General features: G+C 45.0%; 2 protein-coding genes across 3 annotated transcripts; one reads left to right on the top strand and one right to left on the bottom strand.

The window, feature by feature from the left end:
- Positions 1–22: 22 nt before the first annotated feature.
- LOC310955429 (uncharacterized protein) lies at positions 23–4,781 on the bottom strand (the record flags this gene model as incomplete). Its single annotated transcript, XM_083925245.1, has 4 exons — positions 23–122; positions 3,155–3,329; positions 4,083–4,293; positions 4,722–4,781. 4 exons carry the CDS (start codon positions 4,779–4,781, stop codon positions 23–25), a joined length of 546 nt encoding a protein of 181 aa, XP_083781371.1.
- A 542-nt stretch (positions 4,782–5,323) lies between these two features.
- Positions 5,324–16,285, top strand: LOC310955669 (uncharacterized protein). Of its 2 annotated transcripts, none has more exons than XR_014593454.1 (4): positions 5,324–5,441; positions 6,646–6,781; positions 8,851–8,936; positions 9,767–10,034. XR_014593454.1 is itself a non-coding variant. In XM_083925637.1 (4 exons), the coding sequence occupies exons 3-4, from the start codon at positions 8,894–8,896 to the stop codon at positions 14,108–14,110; spliced, it is 2,139 nt and encodes a 712-aa protein (XP_083781763.1). In that variant the 5' UTR covers positions 5,324–5,441; positions 6,646–6,781; positions 8,851–8,893; the 3' UTR covers positions 14,111–16,285. The 2 variants fall into 2 exon arrangements, 1 of the variants encoding a protein (XP_083781763.1); XM_083925637.1 differs by lacking the exon at positions 9,767–10,034 and adding an exon at positions 12,015–16,285.
- Positions 16,286–19,588: the final 3,303 nt, after the last annotated feature.

Raw genomic sequence — 19,588 nt, 5'->3', positions numbered from 1 at the left:
CTGCAGATGTCAGAACGACAATTCAGCGTAACGTCTCAACAATAATACTCGTTCTGCGACGGCTCCACGAGTAAACAAAGGCTTCAGTGTCGTCAGAGGAACGGTCTTGAACTCCAGGTGATCTGCACGAAGAGGAAGTAGAACTCATTCACACACTCGTCAGAATCTCCAGGTGAATTTCAGATCTGAACGTTTTTGTGTCAGTTTATTAAAATAAAGTGATGTTAAGAGAAACAGTCAGAACGTTTGGGAGACGCTCGGCCTGAGGCTCAGGTGCTGTTTACATTCAAAATGATTTTACGCTTTATTATGAAGCTGTTAAAGCATGGGCTTTTATTGTGAAGGGCTGAAGTTTGGTCCTGGATGTTTGGACAACATTGATGGACTTTTATTGTGAAGGACTGATGTTTGGAAAACATTGATGGACTTTTATTGTGAAGGACTGAAGTCCTCCTCCCCCTCTTCCTCCTCCTCCTCCTCAGTCTATCGCTCTTCTCCGCATCAGACGTCCACTCTCTTTAACTCTCTTGAAGCTGCTCAGCCACAGGTCCCCCTGGATCACACCTGCAGCTGCACCTGTTTTTCCCTTCAGCCTGTGTGACTCTGTTCAGAGCAGCGTCACTGATCTCTCCCGCTCCGTGACGCTGCTCACGTTCAGACACCAGGAAGAATCTGACGCCTGCTGATTACAAACTTTCTGAAATGCCGTTTAAAACAAACTTCCCTCACACTTAGAAACGCCGTCTTCAGGCTGGGAATCATGTGAACTCACAGCAAACAAATGTTTGACCAACAGAGTTTTCCTCAGACCTGAAGCCTGAGACGAATCTCTGACGCAGCGTCAATAACTCCACAGTGTAAACCAGACCACACTCATCAAACATGACTCTGTCTTTAGCTGTAAAGTGAGAGGAAAGGAGGAGTTCTCCATCTCTTGTTGGATGTTGCAGTGGAGACGGCAGCCGTCCCTTTAGAGTGACTTCTTCTGTTGTTGAAGGATTTTTTATTGTGTCACTTTCACAACAGAAGAAATGTTTCGTGCTGAAGCTCGTTCAAAGTGCCCCGAACACAAACGACACTTCAATCAGGATTTAAAGAATCAAATGGAACAAACACAAAAAAAACAGTGTAATGTGATTTTCTGAAATCTGGATTCAGTTGATTTTAGTCGATGTGGAGGAAACAGGAAGTTACTGCTTTTATTGTTGTAGTCATCAAAAACAAAAGCTTGTGAGGGAAAAACAAACAATTCCTCACAATCACTGAAACATCTGAGACACAAAATCCAACGTTTCAACTGAAGCACCGTGGAGATATTTCAAAATAAAAGCTTGAAATAGCTTCATGCTTGAAACATTAAACACAGATTTAACACTGACGCCTCTATGGGCCATGTTTCTGAACCAGGCAGGAACTTCAAAATAAAAGTCCATCGGTGAAAATACAGTGTCCCTCAGAAAAACACAGGCAGATACAAGATTAAATAAAATATTTAAGGTTCAATAACTTAATATAGAAAAGCGTACGTCGACCATGAAGTGCTCACGAAGCTGCAGAGGAAGTTTGGCGCCTCATGCACAATTTTGGCAAATACGAGCGAGACTGCGAGAGACAGAATATGTGAAAAAAAAAAGGAGATCGCAGAAATCATAGTCGCAACAACAAAAAATAACTCCAGCAGCAGTCGGGTTGCCAGTTTGGTCGGACCCAAGAGATGAATCCATAAAAAGCAACTGAATAGTTTCTCTCCTGTGTGCATCCTCATGTGTTTCCCGAGATTCCCGCTCCCGATGAAACCAGAGCAGCTCAGTGGTTTCTCTCCCGTGTGAGTCCGCAGGTGTCTCGTCAGATCCGTCTTGCTCAAACATCTTTTATCACAAACTGAGAAGCTGAAAGGTTTCTCTCCTGTGTGAGTTTTAACGTGTCTCTTCAGACTTCCACTGATATCAAATCTTTTGCCACCCTCAGAGCAGCCGAATGGTTTCTCCCCCCGTTTCTCATCACTGACAGGAACTTCATCATCTTCCAGAGACTTTGAACCTGACTGAGGTTCTATTGTCTCCTTCCAGTCAGCACTGTCATCAGTTTCAGGCTCAGAAGAGTCTCCAGTCCTGTCTCCAGTCTCTGGTGTTAAATGTGTGTCTGGGTGTGAGTCCCTGTCTGGTCCTGGTTCTGGTTCTGGTCCTCTCAGTCAGCTTCTGTCTCCATCTGTGAGGACTGAGGTTTCTCTTCATCATCTTTACTCTTCACAGGGACAGGAGTGAATGTGAACTTGGTGATATCAGCCTCCTCCAGCCCTTGAAGCTGCTCTCCCTCCTGACTGCTCCACAGTTCCTCCTGATCCTCTTTCATGTGTGGGTTCTCCTGGTTCTCCTGGTCCAGACTGGAGCTGCTGGCCGGCGGCTCTGCATCTCTGTTTTCCTCATTCAGCCTCGAGAACTGATGATCGACACACTGATTGTATCTGAGCTGATACAGCAAAGTCAATGTTTGGTCAGAAAAGCTGCAGCTTAAACTTTTCTCTCCTGCGTGAGTTTTAATGTGTCTCTTCAGATTTCCACTTTCACAGAACGCTTTCCCACAGACTGAGCAGCTGAAGGGTTTCTCTCCTGTGTGGATTCTCATGTGTGACTGTAGACTCCCACTTTGTGTGAATGTCTTTTTACAAACTGAGCAGCTGAATGGTTTCTCTGCTGTGTGGATTCTCATGTGTGACTGTAGATTTCCACTTTGTGTGAAGGTTTTTTTACAAACTGAGCAGCTGAAGGGTTTCTCTGCTGTGTGAGTTATCATGTGTATCTTTAAATGGTGCTTGCGGACAAATCTTTTGCCACATTCAGAGCAGAGAAATCGTTTCTCAGCAGAACCGCGTCTTGAATCACTGACAGGAAGTTCATCATCTTTCAGAGACTTTGAACCTGACTGAGGTTCTCTGGTCTCTGTCCTGTCATCACTGTCATCAGTCTCAGGTTCAGAAGAGTCTGCAGTGTTGTCTTCAGTCTCTGGTGTTAAATGTGTATCTGGATTAGAGTCCCTGTCTGGTCCTGGTCCTGGTCCTCCACAGTCCTCTCCATCAGCTTCTGTCTCCATCTGTGAGGACTGAGGTTTCTCTTCATCATCTTCACTCTTCACAGGGACAGGAGTGAATGTGAACTTGGTGATATCAGCCTCCTCCAGCCCTTGAAGCTGCTCTCCCTCCTGACTGCTCCACAGTTCCTCCTGTTCCTCTTTAATGTGTGGGGGCTCTGGGTCCTCCTGGTCCAGACTGGAGCTGCACTCCTGCTGCTCAGGGGGAACCTCTTCTTTAACCACCGACAGCTGCTGGACGTCTGCAGGAAACGGGAAACACACATTAAGAAAACTCAGATTTCAGAGTGTAGCATCATCTGCACGGAAAAGTCCGCCCAGAAAATTCTCGTGGTTCAGAGGTTGGTGTGTTGTGTTGAGGGTTGTATCTTTATTATATTTTTATTTATTTACTAACCTTTTTTTATTTTATTGTATTTATTAATGTATTTTATTTTTATGTATTTATGTATTTTATTTTATTTATTCATGTATTTTATTTTTATTTATTTATGTATTTTATTTTATTTATTCATGTATTTTATTTTTATTTATTTATGTATTTTATTTTATTTATTTATGTATTTTATTTTATTATTCATGTATTTTATTTTTATTTATGTATTTTATTTTTTATTTATTTATGTATTTTATTTATTCATGTATTTTATTTTTATTTATGTATTTTATTTATTCATGTATTTTATTTTTATTTATTAATGTATTTTATTTTTATTAATTCATGTATTTTATTTTTATTTATTCATGTATTTTATTTTATTTATTCATGTATTTTATTTTTATTTATTTATGTATTTTATTTTATTTTTGTGCCTTTTGAATACTTTTTAAAAACGTTTTTGTAAAAATATCAAATCCAATATTCTGAACTGTTTTAAATAAAGTTTTTTTTTTAAAACGTCTCTTCCTGTTTCCTGCAGGTTACGTCACCGCCATGGCGCGTTCAGGGACCACGGCGGCTCGTTAACCTGACAGAAGCAGTGGCGGGAGCAGACCTGCTGTGTGGAGCCGCAGCTGAGGGTCGGAAACAGCGTCCAGTAGCTTCTGTTGTCGCTCCTTCTCCTCTTTTGAACGACAAAGTTCCTCCTCGTACTCTGCTATCGTTCTTTCAAAGAGCCCAAATATCTCTTCAGCAGCCAAAGTGAGGCGCTGCGTCACCAACGCTCTCTGCAGTGAGGACTGAGGTTTCTCTTCATCGTCTTCACTCTTCACAGGGACAGAAGTGGATGGGAACTCGGTGATATCATGATCTTGAAGCTGCTCTCCCTCCTGGCGGCTCCAGAAGTCCTGCTGTTCCTCTTTAATGTGTTGAACCTCCAGTCCAGACTGGATCCGGTCAAGAATTAGAACCACTACCAACACCTAGAGACGTCACATCCGGAACCAGAGTCACTGTTCCTGGACCTGTCAGATCTGGACCGGATCACAGTAGAGAGAAGAAGCAGAGAAGGGAGCAGACCTGCTGTGTGGAGCCGCAGCTGAGGGTCGGAAACAGCGTCCAGTAGCTTCTGTTGTCGCTCCTTCTCCTCTTTTGAACGACAAAGTTCCTCCTCGTACTCTGCTATCGTTCTTTCAAAGAGCCCAAATATCTCTTCAGCAGCCAAAGTGAGGCGCTGCTGCACCAACCACCTCACCCGCTGCACTGCACTCGTCCTCACGGAGACAGAGACGCGCTGCGGACACACGGACGCCATCTTGTTTCACAGCGTGAAGTTCGCCGCGGTGACCAACACAGGAAGTTGTTGAGCTTCAAAATAAAAGTCGAGAGGGACGTAAACGTTATTAGATCAGAAATACTTTTATCATTGTTTTCGTTTCAAACTTCACACAACACATTTAACAACACACAGAAATGACATCACTTAAACACTACAGGCCACGGAAATGCATTAAAACATACTTTCCAATATAATATAATTTAATATTTAATGATAATAATAATAATAATAATAATACAAATAATTATAATATCGATAACAATGTTTCTAACATTCACTATAACCCAAAGAACGATTTTAAACTATATAAAACTAAATCCACTCTGTTCTTTATGTTTTATTGTTTTAATCTTCTTCTGAAAAACACTTTCACTGTAAAATCATATTTATTTAGATTTTATATCCGGTGTCATATTTCCCCGTGTGATACTTTTATAAACTGTAGATTTTTGATTTAAAGAAATAAAAACAAAATCTTTCCCCGGAAGTAGTCGGTCCGACCCCTAATCCTTCCGTTCCCGGAACTGGTTGTGTGTGGGAGCCCGTGTTGAGGCCGGAGCAGTAAAAACGCTCCGGTGCTTCGTTTTTATGGATAAAGAAACGTTTTAAAAGCTGCAAACGAAGATTCAACATCAGGTTTGTTTTCGTTCACTCACCGGAAACGCGTTTCCTGCTCGTGCTGCAGAGGAGCTCGTGCTAAGCTAAGCTAGAGTAACGTTAGCCGCAGCTAGCTAGCTCCTGCTAACGGCCTTTTTCACACCGGGGACAAAGATCAAACATTAAACATCAAATCTGACACAAATATTAAAGTTCAGTCAATTCAAGCGACCGTTTAATCGATTGATCGACGTTTCACCACCGATGAGACGGACTCTCGATGTTCGATAACAACATGAACAATAACAACATGAAGCACAGGGACACAATAATAGACTAAAACTATAATAACATAGTTATTATATAAACTGCACCGTTGTGATGAACAGAGAGCTGAGGAAGGCAAAGCTCTGGATCTTCCCTCAGTCCTGGTTCCTACCCTCACCTGTGGTCCTGAAAGCTGGGTCAGGACCCAAAGAACCAGGTCCAGGTCAGGACCCACAGAACCAGGTCCAGGTCCAAGCGTGTGAAGTGTGTTTCCTCAGGAGGGGGTCTGGAGTCTCCCTTAGAGAGAGGGGGAGAAGTTCAGCATCCGTGAGGAACTCGGAGTAGAGCCGCTGCTCCTTTGTGTTGAAAGGAGCCAGTTGAGGTGGTTCAGGATCATCTGGTCTGGATGAACCCTGGGCGCCTCCCTAGGGAGGTGATCCAGGCACGTCCAGCTGGGAGGAGGCCTCGGGGAAGACCCAGGACCAGGTGGAGAGATTAGATCTCCACACTGGCCTGGGAACGCCTCAGGATCCCCCAGTTAGAGCTGGTTAATGTGGCCCGGGAAAGGGAAGTTTGGGGTCCCTGCTGGAGCTGCTGCCCCTGAGACCTGATCCAGGATCAGAGGCTGGAGCTGCTGCCCTGAGACCTGATCCAGGATCAGAGGCTGGAGCTGCTGCCCCTGAGACCTGATCCAGGATCAGAGGCTGGAGCTGCTGCCCCTGAGACCTGATCCAGGATCAGAGGCTGGAGCTGCTGCCCCTGAGACCTGATCCAGGATCAGAGGCTGGAGCTGCTGCCCCTGAGACCTGATCCAGGATCAGAGGCTGGAGCTGCTGCCCCTGAGACCTGATCCAGGATCAGAGGCTGGAGATGAGTTGAGATTATTAAATGTGCTCTACCATATCCAGGGTGATTCTGTCGACATTAAATCCTCAAACTTCTGATGTAAACGAGGATCTCTGTGTTGTCTCTGCAGCTCCGGAGGCGTCCGTCAGTCCACTGCAGGAGGACACAGACCCGGTCCAGATCCTCCCCGTCCCAGGGGAGCCGGTCAGCAGCTGCAGCCCCCCTGCACGCCACAGCACGCCACAGCACCCCCCAGCACGCCGAAGGTAAACGGGAAGCTTCTGAAGTGAACCTCAGACTCTGAACGTCTCGTCTGATGCTCCGCCGTCTAAATTTATCCGACGCAGTCAGACACCCGCAGGAAATAACGATCGATTGAAACCGTTATTTAAAACCCAGAGGCTCGGTCTGTTTGCGCTTTGGTGGCGATCTCACAGAGAAAGCACCGCGAAAAAGACGGAAACTGCGTCAGACGGGATTCTGTGTCCGAGCCGCGGCGCCGGTTTAAACGTTCTCTGGGCGTTTCTCTCGTCTGTCGTCATTTATGAATTTAGTTCTGTGTCTTTGCTCAGGTCCGCTCTGACGCCCGCCCTCATTTAAAGACAACACAGCCTCAGTTCAGCCGCTGCAGACACACTGGACTAAGTGTTCCTCTCAGTGAGGGAGCAGCAAGCCGATTGGTGGATGCAGAGCGGAGAGGGCGGGCTCGGGTGTCAGGTTCAATCATGTCCTGGATGTAAGCCGGGCCTGAGCCGTTAGCAGCACGATAAGCAAGTGCTCATGTCTCGAAACGGATGCAGCTACAGGAAGTGAAGAGAGCGGAGGAGAGAGTTAGAGGAGACCAGGAGAGAGTTAGAGGAGACCGGGAGAGAGTTAGAGGAGACCAGGAGAGAGTTAGAGGAGACCAGGAGAGAGTTAGAGGAGACCAGCCAGGAGAGAGTTAGAGGAGACCAGCCAGGAGAGAGTTAGAGAGGAGACCAGGAGAGAGTTAGAGGAGACCAGGAGAGAGTTAGAGGAGACCAGCCAGGAGAGAGTTAGAGGAGACCAGGAGAGAGTTAGAGGAGACCAGGAGAGAGTTAGAGGAGTTGAGGAGTGAGATGACCAGAGCCTGGACCAGAACCTGCGCTGCCTTCTGGGTCAGAAGAGGGATGAGGGAGAGTTGGTCGTCACACCCACGTCCCTTGCAGTCTTGGGGGGGGGGCTGCCTCTTCAGGTCTTGGGTGGAAGAACCTGTTCCAGGAAGAAAAAGCAACTCTTCTTGACTTGGTTGAGTTTCAGGTGGCGTGCAAACATCCACTGAGAGAAGTCAGTCAGACAGAGATCCGTCCTGCTGCGAGTGAGTCGCACTGAGGGAGAGAGAGTAAGCTGGGGATCATCAGCATCGCTGTGATCGGACAAACAAAGGTTTCTTAGTCTAAGTCTAAGTTGGTGCACAGAGAGGAGAGGCCCCAAGACTGAACTTTGAGAGACCCCAGTAATAAGATGACAGGGTTCCGACACAGAGCCTCTCCAGGTTAGCCGGTATGTGCGTTATTTTAGGTAGGATGTGAGCAGGGAGAGGGCGGAGCGGGGAGACCGGATAGCTGTAGGGTGAGACAAGGATCTGGTGGTTAACTGTGTCAAATGCTGCAGAAAGGTCCAAAGGAAGAGCACAGAGGAGAGAGAGGCTGCCCTCGCCATAGAGACAGAATTTACACTCCGATAAAAACACAAGTCTGTTTAGTTTGTTTAGTGAAAGGACAAAGGACCCTTAAATGACTCCTGTTGGATCTGACGCTGTTGGACTTTACGGGGGGCACCCCCCTGATATAATCACTGATATCTGTCATCTCTGATGCTGTTTCCACTTATATGTTGATATTGTGAGACAACTTTTCCCCTCAACGTGAAATATCGGCACATTTTTATTACGCCCACACAGGATAGTCGTTCAAACGTGAAGACAAAGAGCCGTTCTGTCTCACGTAAAGTTCCATTCTGCACGTTTGTTCCGTGTTCATTCACGTGTCTCTCACGGCAGCGGCGTGCACAGATTTTTGAAGGGCAGGGGCCAACAGGGAAAAAAGGGGCACATATATCGCGTCCTCGCCACTGAAGTGGACACTTAAACCCCCCCCCCCCCCCTGTGCACACCGGTGTCTCATAGTATCTCAGTGTGGCGGTGTGGCGGTGTGGCGGTGTGGCGGTGTGACGTGTGGCGTGATGTGTGGATGCATCCAGAGCAGCAGCAGTAAATGATCTTTGAAACTTCACCTGAGAAAAACGCTTCTCTTTGTTCTTTTCTCTTTGTTTTTGTGTTGATTTGCTTTTCATCAGTCGTGTCTTTTGTCGACAGGTCGAGAGAAGAAGAGACGGACGACTGCAGAGAGCTGAGAGACATGGAGTCACAGAGCAGCGAGCACACGTCTGTCAGCCACACAGGTGACACATGAGAATATTAATGAGATGAGAGTTTGTGCCAGAAAGACAAAAAGCCCTTGAACTGCTTTAAAGTCATTTAGCCCTCGACCATCATCACACATCACATATATATATATATATGTGATGTGTGTATATACACACATCACACACCGGCCTCTCTCATGGAAACAAAAGCCTTTTGTTCACAACATTTAAAGGTCTGGCAGAGAAACGCTGCAGTTGGAGAATAATGAAGCATCATCAGCGTAGTTAGTGAAGCCAGAGTTTATTAAAGAGTGTTTTAAAGACTTACCTACTGGCCCCTGCACCAGCTCCTCTCATAGTAAAGTCCATTACAGTGGAAGGAGCCCATTGGTGCTTTGTTGTGTGTGTAGGGACTCTTCTCGTGTGTGTGTGTGTGTGTGTGTGTGTGTGTGTGTGTGTGTGTGTGTGTGTGTGTGTGTGTGTGTGTGTGTGTGTGTGTGTGTGTGTGTGTGTGTGTGTGTGTGTGTGTGTGTGTGTGTGTGTGTGTGTGTGTGTGTGTGTGTGTGTGTGTGTGTGTGTGTGTGTGTGTGTGTGTCCTGCCCCGAGCTAACCACTGTTAGCCACGTCCGGCTGTTAGCATCTCTCCTGATTTCTACCTTAATAAAAACTGTCTCCATGGTTACTGAGGATTAAAGTGCAGACAAAGACCCTGGAGGAGGAGTTTACGCTGGAATTTACTTTAAAAAGACGGGCGCTAAACACACACACACACACACACACACACACACACACACACACACACACACACACACACACACACACACACACACACACACCCACACTTGAATGTCTTTTGTTTGTCAAAGGAAAGGCGATAATAACGAGTGAACACGCCCACGTGCCGTGGTCACGACCCTCGAACCACAGCGTCGTCTGTGAAATCAGGAAGTGCTGCAGCAGAAACATCCTGGTGGACAAACGAGCAGCTGATGCAGAGAGGCTCCGCCCCCTCGCCAAACACAGACCACACGGGTTCTACTGAGTAACGTGACCTTCAGGATAAATTCAAGTGATTCTGGACAGGATTCCTTTTTTTGTATCAACATGTTGCAATAATAATGACGATAAACACACTTTGGCATAAAGCAGCAGATGTGTCCACTTCCATGTTGATAAGAGCTTAAAATGCTAAACGTGCGTTTGAATGGTGACTTCCTGTTTTCATTGATCGACAGATGCTTTTCTCTTCTTCTTTAATCTAATGCATCAAAAATGTTTGAGCAGAAATCGAACCGTGAACTCTTTAAAAATGAGAATAACTGAAGACCTTTAAGTGAAGAACTCAGACTTTTAAACTTTAAACACATTTGAAAACACTTGTTTTAAACTCTAATAACAGGAGTTTTTTTACACTGTGCTGTTTTTATTTCACTCCCTTTCATTTAAAACGACGTGTTCGTGTTTGTTCAGAGCAGAACTCACAACAGAGACACTTTATATGAATATTAACAAAAACAAGGTGTTTTATCAACATTATTATTATGAAATCTTTGCTTTGCTGCGTGAACGTCACAGGAAACCGTTTATAAAATGTGTTTTTTCATATTTTTAATAACAAACTCATCAGATGGAGTGAAAAATACAAACGAAGGCGAGGCAGCTTTATTTATAACGCACTTTTCATACACAAGGCAGACTCAAAGTGCTTCACAGCAACATGTCATGAATTCAAACGCATTACAGAGACAAAGAGAATGAAAACATAGACAATAATAAAAACAGTGCGGGCGTTAAAAGTGCAGAGATTCAGCAGAAAGCTGAGGTGAACATAAAAGTGTTCAGTGTAGTTTTAAAAGTGGGTGAAAGGAAGTTGATTCCAGCTGTTTGTTGCATAATGACTGACAGATGCTTTCCCTTGATTTGAGTTTACTCTGCCAACCACCAACAGTTCGGTCTCAGAGGATCTTAGTGATCCTGAAGCTTATGTAGTGATGTACCTCGGCCCTGGACCATGTAGTGATTCATACGTGAGCAGGAGGATTTAGAAATCGATTCTCTGACGAACAGGAAGCCGGTGTAATGATTTAAGAGCTGGTGTAATGTGCTCACATGTTCTGGTCTCGAAGAGAGAAGAACTCCATTCATCTTCATCTGATTCTTAATGAAACGAAGGTTTTCATGCAGCATTAACGGGAGAACGGTGGAATAAAAATGTTTCATATCACGACTTTTCTTCAGGAGGAAACGCTGAACGCAGGATTTGACTCTGTGATGAGATTTAAACGGAAGTCAATGAAAATACTCAACAATCCAAGACTCTGATCAGCAGCAGAGTTTCTTCCTCCTGCTGTTTATTATCTGGAAATAATTCATCGTTGTGTTTTTTGTAATAAATAATTCAAACTTAATAATTTAACCGACATTTAAAGGATCTGATTGAACATTTGATCATTTGGATCAGAACTGAAGTCGATTCAGAGATTTAAGCAAAAACAATCTGAACGTTATATTGAAATATGACGGTTTTGTAGCAGCTTTTGTTTGTGAACACAAACTGAATCACTGACGTACAAAAGACGCCAGAGAAAAAGATTTCACAGATTTGGAAAATAAAAAGTTCTCAGCAAACGTTCTGACACGAGCTGAACCAGAATGATGCCAAAGTGTTCAGGAACAGAACTTTATTTTAAACTTTGAACTGTTTCAGAAATAAAATGAACAATTCAACATTCATTCATTCATCTTCAACCACTTATCCCGGGGTCGGGGTCTCGGGGGGCTGGAGCCGATCCCAGCTGACATCAGGCGTGAGGCGGGGTCCACCCTGGACAGGACGCCAGTCTATCACAGGACACATAGAGACGAACAGAGACAGACAACCATTCACACCTAATTTCACATGAATGTTTCTTGTGTTTTCCAAAGAGAACTTTCTGTGCGGTGTTTTGTTTTTGGACGTTTCTCATCGTCTGTTTGAATCAAAGTATGTTTCAGTGTCAGTAAATCTGAGGCATGAGGGTTAAACCCCCAAACGGGTCTTTCAGTTATTAAAGATAAATAAAGGAGTTTGCCATGTGTTAAATATACATTAATAATTCTGTGCCTATGTTTCAGACATAAAACAGATCGTTGTTAAAGAGGAGCAGCAGGAGTGGAGCCTCCAGGAGAACCAGGAGGACCAGGAGGACCCAGAGCCCCCACACATTAAAGAGGAACAGGAGGAACTGTGGAGCAGTCAGGAGGGAGAGCAGCTTCAAGGGCTGGAGGAGGCTGATATCACCAAGTTCACATTCACTCCTGTCCCTGTGAAGAGTGAAGATGAGGAAGAACAGACCGGAAACTCTTCTTTCGCTGAGATCGAAGTCAGTTGTGATGAAGAGTGGGGGGAGACCGGAGAACCTCGGTCGGGACTCGAAAATGACGAAAGCCCTCTCAGTGATTGCAGCGCTGAGGAGAAACCGTTCGGCTGCTCCGAGTGCGGAAAAAGGTTTGGCCTCAAGGCGACCCTGAAGAGACACATGATCACTCACACGGGAGAGAAACCTTACAGCTGCTCGGTTTGTAAGAAATATTTTGCGTGGAAAGGGCGTTTACAGACGCACATGAGGATGCACACGGGAGAGAAACCGTTCGGCTGCTCGGTGTGCGGTAAAGCTTTTGGCGAAAGCGGGAATCTGAAGAGACACATGGCCGTCCACACAGGAGAGAAGCGGTACAACTGCGGCGTTTGCGATCGAAGTTTCGCGTGGTGCACCAGCCTGAAGAACCATCAGTGCGCCGGTCACCCGGGAAAAACTGCTTCTGAACCCGACGACAGTGACGATAATCGGAAGGAGACCGGAGAACCTCAGTTACAATATGATCCTGTCATTGATTCAGGATGTTCTCCTGGTGGGAAACCGTTTGGCTGTTCCGTGTGCGGGAAAAAATTTGGCCGCGAGGCACATCTGAAGAGACACTTTAGATCACATACGGGAGAGAGACCGTTCAAGTGCTCTGAGTGCGGGAAAAGATTCGGCCGCAAGACACACCTGCAGGAACACATGATAACTCACACAGGAGAGAAACCGTTCAACTGCTCAGTCTGTCAGAAATCTTTTGCGTGGAAAGGACGTTTAAAGAAACACATGATCGTCCACACGGGAGAGAAACCGTTCAAATGCTCAGAGTGCGAGAGAACGTACTGGTACAAGGCGGATCTGAACAGACACAAGTTGACTCATAGTGATGAGAAGCCAATCATCTGCCCAGTGTGTGGGAAAAGATTTATCCAGAAGGTGCAGCTGACGCACCACATGACACGACACACTGGGGAGAAACCGTTCAGCTGCAGCGACTGTAACAAAAGTTTTGCTCGTCCTGAGCAGGTCAAAAGACATAAATGTGCCGGTCGTCAAACTGAAGAGAACAGAGAGACGGAGCTCCCAGCCGGCAGCTCAACTGAACAGATGGAAAGAAAAGCTGAAGGAGAGGACTGTGGAGGACCAGGACCAGACAGGAATTCAGATCCAGAGACTGAGGACGAAGCTGGAGACTCTTCTGAACCTGAGACTGATGACAGTGATGATTGGAAGCAGACAAGAGAACCACAGTCAGGTTCAAACTCTTTAAAAGACGATAGACTTCCTGTCAGTGATCCTAGATGCGGCGCGGATAAGAAACCGTTCAGGTGCTCCGAGTGTCGGAAAAGATTCAGAACCATCGGGCGTCTGAAACAACACATCAGATCGCACATGGCAGTCTCCAAAAATCAGACGAAACCTAAGACTGGAGAGAAACAGTTAAGCTGCTCTGAGTGCGGGAAAACATTTCGCCGCATGTCGTATCTGACTGATCACATGATCACACACACGGGAGAAAAACCGTTCAGCTGCTCAGTGTGCGGGAAAAAATTCAGACGCAAAAGGATCATGCAGTTACACATGACGACTCACACGGGAGAGGAACCCTTCAGCTGCGCGTTCTGTGGGAAGAAATTCATAGAAAGAACAACTATGACACACCACATGAGAGTCCACACAGGGGAGAAACCGTACAGCTGCAGTGTTTGCGACCTCAGTTTCGCTTGGCGTTCCCAGCTTCAGAAACACAAGTGTGTCGGCCGTCAGCCGTCAGAGCCTCAGAGTCGAGCTGAGGAGAGCAGAGAGGCAGCGCCGCAAGTGTCAGGTTCAACAAACCCACAATTTATCTTTGTCATCACGCTTCCCTAACGACCGCACGTGCTGATAGTTATCAACCTAACCATAGATGTGGTCACACAAAGAGGGGCGGGGTTTGCAGCTCTTGACCAATCACAAACATGGACGGGAAATCAAACTATAGACGACAGTAACGTCACACGAAAGGCCACGCCCCCTCGCCAGTGAAAACAAAGCAGTGAGGAAACACAGAGGTCAGTGTTGTAAAGAGGTGATTATGAGAAACAGGAGTGAGAACTCTTTATAAAAACAAATCCGATGCATTATAGTGACAGAATGATGTCAAACAGATGGCAGCGAGTGTGTGAAGAGAGAAGATCATTTAACCCCAGGTGGACAAAGCCTTGGCTGTTTGTTTTGTGATGCGTTTGTAGTTCTACGATTCGGCTTTTGTTTCCGAGTAGCCGGTGCTCTGAGTAGCGATGTTTGCGAACTGTTTCATCGGGTGAGATGTGTGGTAGGTAGTTTGTGTGAAGTTGCTGCAGGTTATCAGGGAAACTAAAGGTAAGGTGAGTGTCGGCAAGAGTTCACATCGTCACAAAGCCATTTTCCCCTGGTAGGTTCTTTCTGTTTCCCCCAGTGCTGCAGTGACAGTGGTTAGAGCTTTTCCCGGGAGCACGGCCGTGGTTCTGGGATGGTTGTCAGAAACAGGTTGCTTTCACAGAGCCTTCTTAAACGACAGTATGTTAAGAAGAAGAATTACTTTATTTATCCCGCACGGGGAAATTGAATTTTTTATACATGTTACACACACAGGCCCGAAATACACACATGCACAAACAGGACCTATAAACATGCAATTAAGGAGAGATGTTAGAGCGAGGGGGCTGCCAGTGACCAGCGCCCCGAGCTCAACAGCACCTCGGCAGTGCCCAGGAGATGAACTGGCACCTCTCCAGCCACCAGTCCATGCTCCATACATGGTCCACACAGGGACTTGAACCAGCGACCCTACAGTTCCAAGCCAAGTCACCTATGGACTGAGCTACTGCCGCCCCAAAAAGGACAGAGAAAGGGAATGTTGTCATAGTTCCGCATCACCTGCTGATTCAGTGAGGTAGAATAAATGTGTGGGTGTCTCCTCTGGACACTGAGTGGCTCCTTCACCCACTTCTCTTCCGGTCACCGGACAAACATTCACCATGTAACAGATCATCGTTCTGCAACAACGTCAGGTATCTGTCTGCCTGCAGGAGGTTTTCAGGCGCTTACGGTAAAAAAGGGGAAATCAGGACGGATCACGGTGGGATTGTTATTTACCCCCAGTTAAAGCCGGCACTTTGTTTTCACTGAATGGGGGCGTGGCCTCATGTGTTACTGTCATCTGTAATATCAGACATGCTGCGGCTGCAGAATGCAGGAAAACCAGCTGACAGGAAGTGAGCACTTCTGTGAACGTGGTGTTAAGGCGGTTTTAATGTGACTGTGTGATGCACAGGAGCAGCAGTTTTAAAATGGCTGACTCTCACAGGTGGATATTTATTATAGGAAGAAACAGCTGAAACTAACAGGAAATAGAACATGTGTGTATATTTACCCTTTATATCCAATAAGGTTTTACTCTGAGCCCTTTTTTGCATCACGTGGACACGAGTCCATTCAGTTTGAATGGCCTTCTGTGTTCAGACGCATGTTATTGATCCTAAATCCACTCCGTGTTTGTTTCTGTCCAAAGTCGTTCTCATGTCGGCCGATGGGTTCAATCCAAACACACTCTCCACTCCAGCACTCAGTGGGATCTGTCATATGAACTCAGCTCCTTCAGCGTGTGGTGGATTCCTCCTGAACAGAGATCCGGTGCAGGAGGTCGGAGCTGATGACGTCTTCCTGCTGAGTCGGCACCTTTCAACAGAACCACAAAAAAGCCTTTGAGTTCTTAAGAATCCAGAAATCATTTTCTCTGTAAAACGAGTCCATCCCGCCAAAATAAAAGTGAAACGAGTGTGAGCGCAGGTGTTCAGGGCGCAGATGGAGGTAAAGGAGTGACATGTTGTCTGTAGTTGTTGCATGAAATGTCACACAAGAGAAAACTTGTATTTAACGTTTTTGTCTGAAGATTTCGATGTGTGACACACTTCAGAACCCACACCAGGGAGAAACCGTACGGCTGCTCCCTCTGTGCAAAAGCTTGTTGCCCCAAAACCCAAGCAGCAGAAGAGAAAGTTCTTCTCATCGTCATTAGAAACGTCTGTGCAGAGTTTTGTCTTTGAATAAACAAAGTTGTGTTAAAAATGTGAGCTGCTGATATTTTCAGATGTTTCCGGAACAAACAGAAACTCAGGTTTAGGTCAAAACCGAATCAATGGGCTGGTTCATGTTTTGGCCACCGGGGGGCATCAGTCTGAAAGATGCTCCTCTGGGTTTTTCCTCGGCCAGGAGAACCTTTAAGGACCTTTAGAACTTTTAAAAACCTTTGAGAATCTTTGAGAACTTTATGAACCTTTGAGAACTTTTAAGAACCTTTGAGAACCTTATAGAACCTTTAAGAACCTTTGAGAACCTTTAAGGACCTTTGAGAACCTTTAAGAACCTTTGAGAACTTTTAAGAACCTTTGAAAACCTTTGAAAACCTTTGAGAACCCTTGATAACCTTTGAGAACCTTTAAGGACCTTTGATAACCTTTAAGAACCTTTAAAAACCTTTGAGAACTTTTAAGAACCTTTGAAAACCCTTGAGAACCTTTAAGAACCTTTAAGAACCTTTGAGAACCTTTGAGAACTTTTAAAAACCTTTGAGAACCTTTGAGAACTTTAAGAATCTTTGAGAACTTTTAAAAACCTTTAAGAACCTTTGAGAACTTTTAAAAACCTTTGAGAACCTTTAAGAACCTTTGAGAACCTTTAAGAACCTTTGAGAACCTTTAAGGACCTTTGACAACCTTAAAGAACCTTTGAGAACCTTTAAGAACCTTATAGAACTTCTAAGAACCTTTGAGAACCTTTAAGGACCTTTGAGAACCTTTGAGAACTTTTAAGAACCTTTGAGAACTTTTAAGAACCTTTAAGAACCTTTGAGAGCCCTTGAGAACCCTTGATAACCTTTAAGGACCTTTGATAACCTTTAAAAACACTCAAGAACCTTTGAGAACTTTTAGGAACCTTTGAGAACTTTTAGGAACCTTTGAGAACTTTTAAGAACCTTTGAGAACCCTTGAGAACCTTATAGAACCTTTAAGAACCTTTGAGAACCTTTAAGAACCTTTGAGAACCCTTGAGAACCTTATAGAACCTTTAAGAACCTTTGAGAACCTTTAAGGACCTTTGAGAACCTTTAAGAACCTTTGAGAACTTTAAGAACCTTTGAGAACTTTTAAGAACCTTTGAGAACTTTTAAAAACCTTTGAGAACCTTTGAGAACTTTAAGAACCTTTGAGAACCTTTAGGAACCTTTGAGAACCTTTGAGAACTTTAAGAACCTTTGAGAACCTTTAGGAACCTTTGAGATATGAGAGATGTAGTTTTTGCGTGAAAAGCACCATCAGGCGGCTTTGGCGTGCGGCCGGTTCTAATACTGATCAAATATCATCCCGGGGGCCAAGATCATTCATTGGCGGGCCGAATCTGGCCCGCGGGCCTTGCCTTTGACACCCATCCTTTAAACAAAGCCTCGTTCTTCATGGTGAAGCTTTCGCAGGAGCAGCAAAGTGTTAAAAGTCTGGATTCAAACCGTGAACCGACGCGTTCCTGACTGTGTGGATCTTGGAGCCGGAGACAGCGAGTGTTCAGGCGCCGTCGTGAGAACAAAGGTCAAAGGAAGCGAACGCGTCTGCTTTAGTTTCCTCAGTCCAGAGCAGGAGAACTAAAGTCCAGACAGGGAACTCTTCTGAAGACCCAAACATCCCCGATGATCCACCTGTTCATCAACACCTGCAGACGTCACCATGGCAACGCCCGAGTGGATTATTGACATCAGGACAAATTAATAATCTAATTGTGTCTGTGGTGATTTAATAAACACACACAGACGTAAACGTTGGGTCCAAACAGGTGAAAGTGTTGATAACTGGAGCAGGGAGAAGATTTATAATCATTAACTATAAATTAGTGTCAAATAATTACAGTTATGTTTCTTCCAATTTCATTCTTTCAATGTTATAATTATTAAAATGATGAACCATAAATAAAAACACAAATGAAAATTATTACAATTATCAAAAAGAAATGACAGGAAATGAAAAATGTTTCTGTCGTTGAATAAAAATCAGCTCTTTAGATGTTTCCTGCTCCTGATTTATAATAATTTCATAAACACAGAAATGATTTGAGCAGCTTTGGTCAGAGACACAGGTCCGAACCCCGTCTCCACCGTGACCCACCACAGCGCTCCGTCTCCCTGCTCCAGTTATTATTTATGAAATCAGCACAGACAGAACTCCATTATTCCCTGTTTGTGAACAAACAATGTGTCCTGGTGTCAGTAATCCACTCGGGCGTTTCCATGGCGACGTCTGAAGGTGATTAAATCATGAACAGGTGGATCATCGGGAATATTTGTGTCTTTTCTTCCTCGGGACACAAACTCAGAGTCGGCTCCTGTTCACCTTTGTTCACCGTCGACCTCCACAGGAGCGGACTGAGCCGCAGATGGACCCAGACTGAGTCCGTGAGGGGGACCCTGGACCCGGCTCGGTGTATGTTTGGGGTCGTTTAGCATCTCTGTGACTCAGTGACGTGCGGTCAGGGGAGGCAGGTGAGGCTGTGCCTCCCCTGACATCATGAGAGGAAAAAGAAACGAAACAATAAAACAACACAAGTATTAATATTTATCCTCTGGACTATGATTTTGGTGTGGTTCTTAGTGTATTTTGACCGTTTTTATAGTAAAAATTCTGTATTTCCTGCTTAAATAAACGGAGTCTCTTCGGAGAGGAGAGGTGAGGCACGGACAGCCGAGCCTCCCTCCAGATTGCGCAATCACTCACAAACTGGATTGAGCGCGTGCAAAAGGCGTTTCCAATATGATGGTTGAGACACTTTTGTGTAATAAAAGCATACGTCTTCTTTTCCATGGTGTTCAGTAATGTGTTTTACGTATGTGTGTAATATTTACATCTTATTGATATAAAACATAAATCCACAGGGAAAATGCTGCCTTGAGGCAGGCAGTACCTCTGCCTCAAGATAGGTGGCGATAGTGAGCAGCCTGATAGCCTGCAGCCAGATCACGGTGAACTCTGACCTGTGTGCATAAAGTAAACACAGTGTGTGCTGTGCGACGCTGTAGAGCTCAGAGACACGCTGTCATTTCTCCCCCTGAAAATGGAGGATTTGATTTCTAAACTAAGACATTTTTCAAAGCTGGACTTTCAGTCAGTAAAGGTAAGATATGCTGCAATATACAGTCATTTACAGTAAAGGTAAGATATACTGCAATATACAGTCATTTACAGTAAAGGTAAGATATACTGCAACATGCAGTGGCTCTGGTGTTTTAAAATGGTTTTCAGCATCCTATTCTCTCATCCTATCCTATTAGCATCCTACTGTATG

Source organism: Echiichthys vipera (genome assembly GCF_963691815.1).
Source record: "Echiichthys vipera genome assembly, chromosome: 13".
NCBI classification, from domain to species: domain Eukaryota; kingdom Metazoa; phylum Chordata; class Actinopteri; order Perciformes; family Trachinidae; genus Echiichthys; species Echiichthys vipera.
The sequence above is the reverse complement of the archived record's forward strand: the minus strand, read 5'-3'. Positions and strand labels throughout refer to the sequence as shown.

Coding starts and splice junctions, on each gene's coding strand:
- LOC310955669 (XM_083925637.1), top strand. CDS start 8,894: ATGGAGTCACAGAGCAGCGAGCACACGTCTGTCAGCCACACAG. Junction 8,937..12,014: donor CACGTCTGTCAGCCACACAG/GTGACACATGAG, acceptor CCTATGTTTCAG/ACATAAAACAGATCGTTGTT.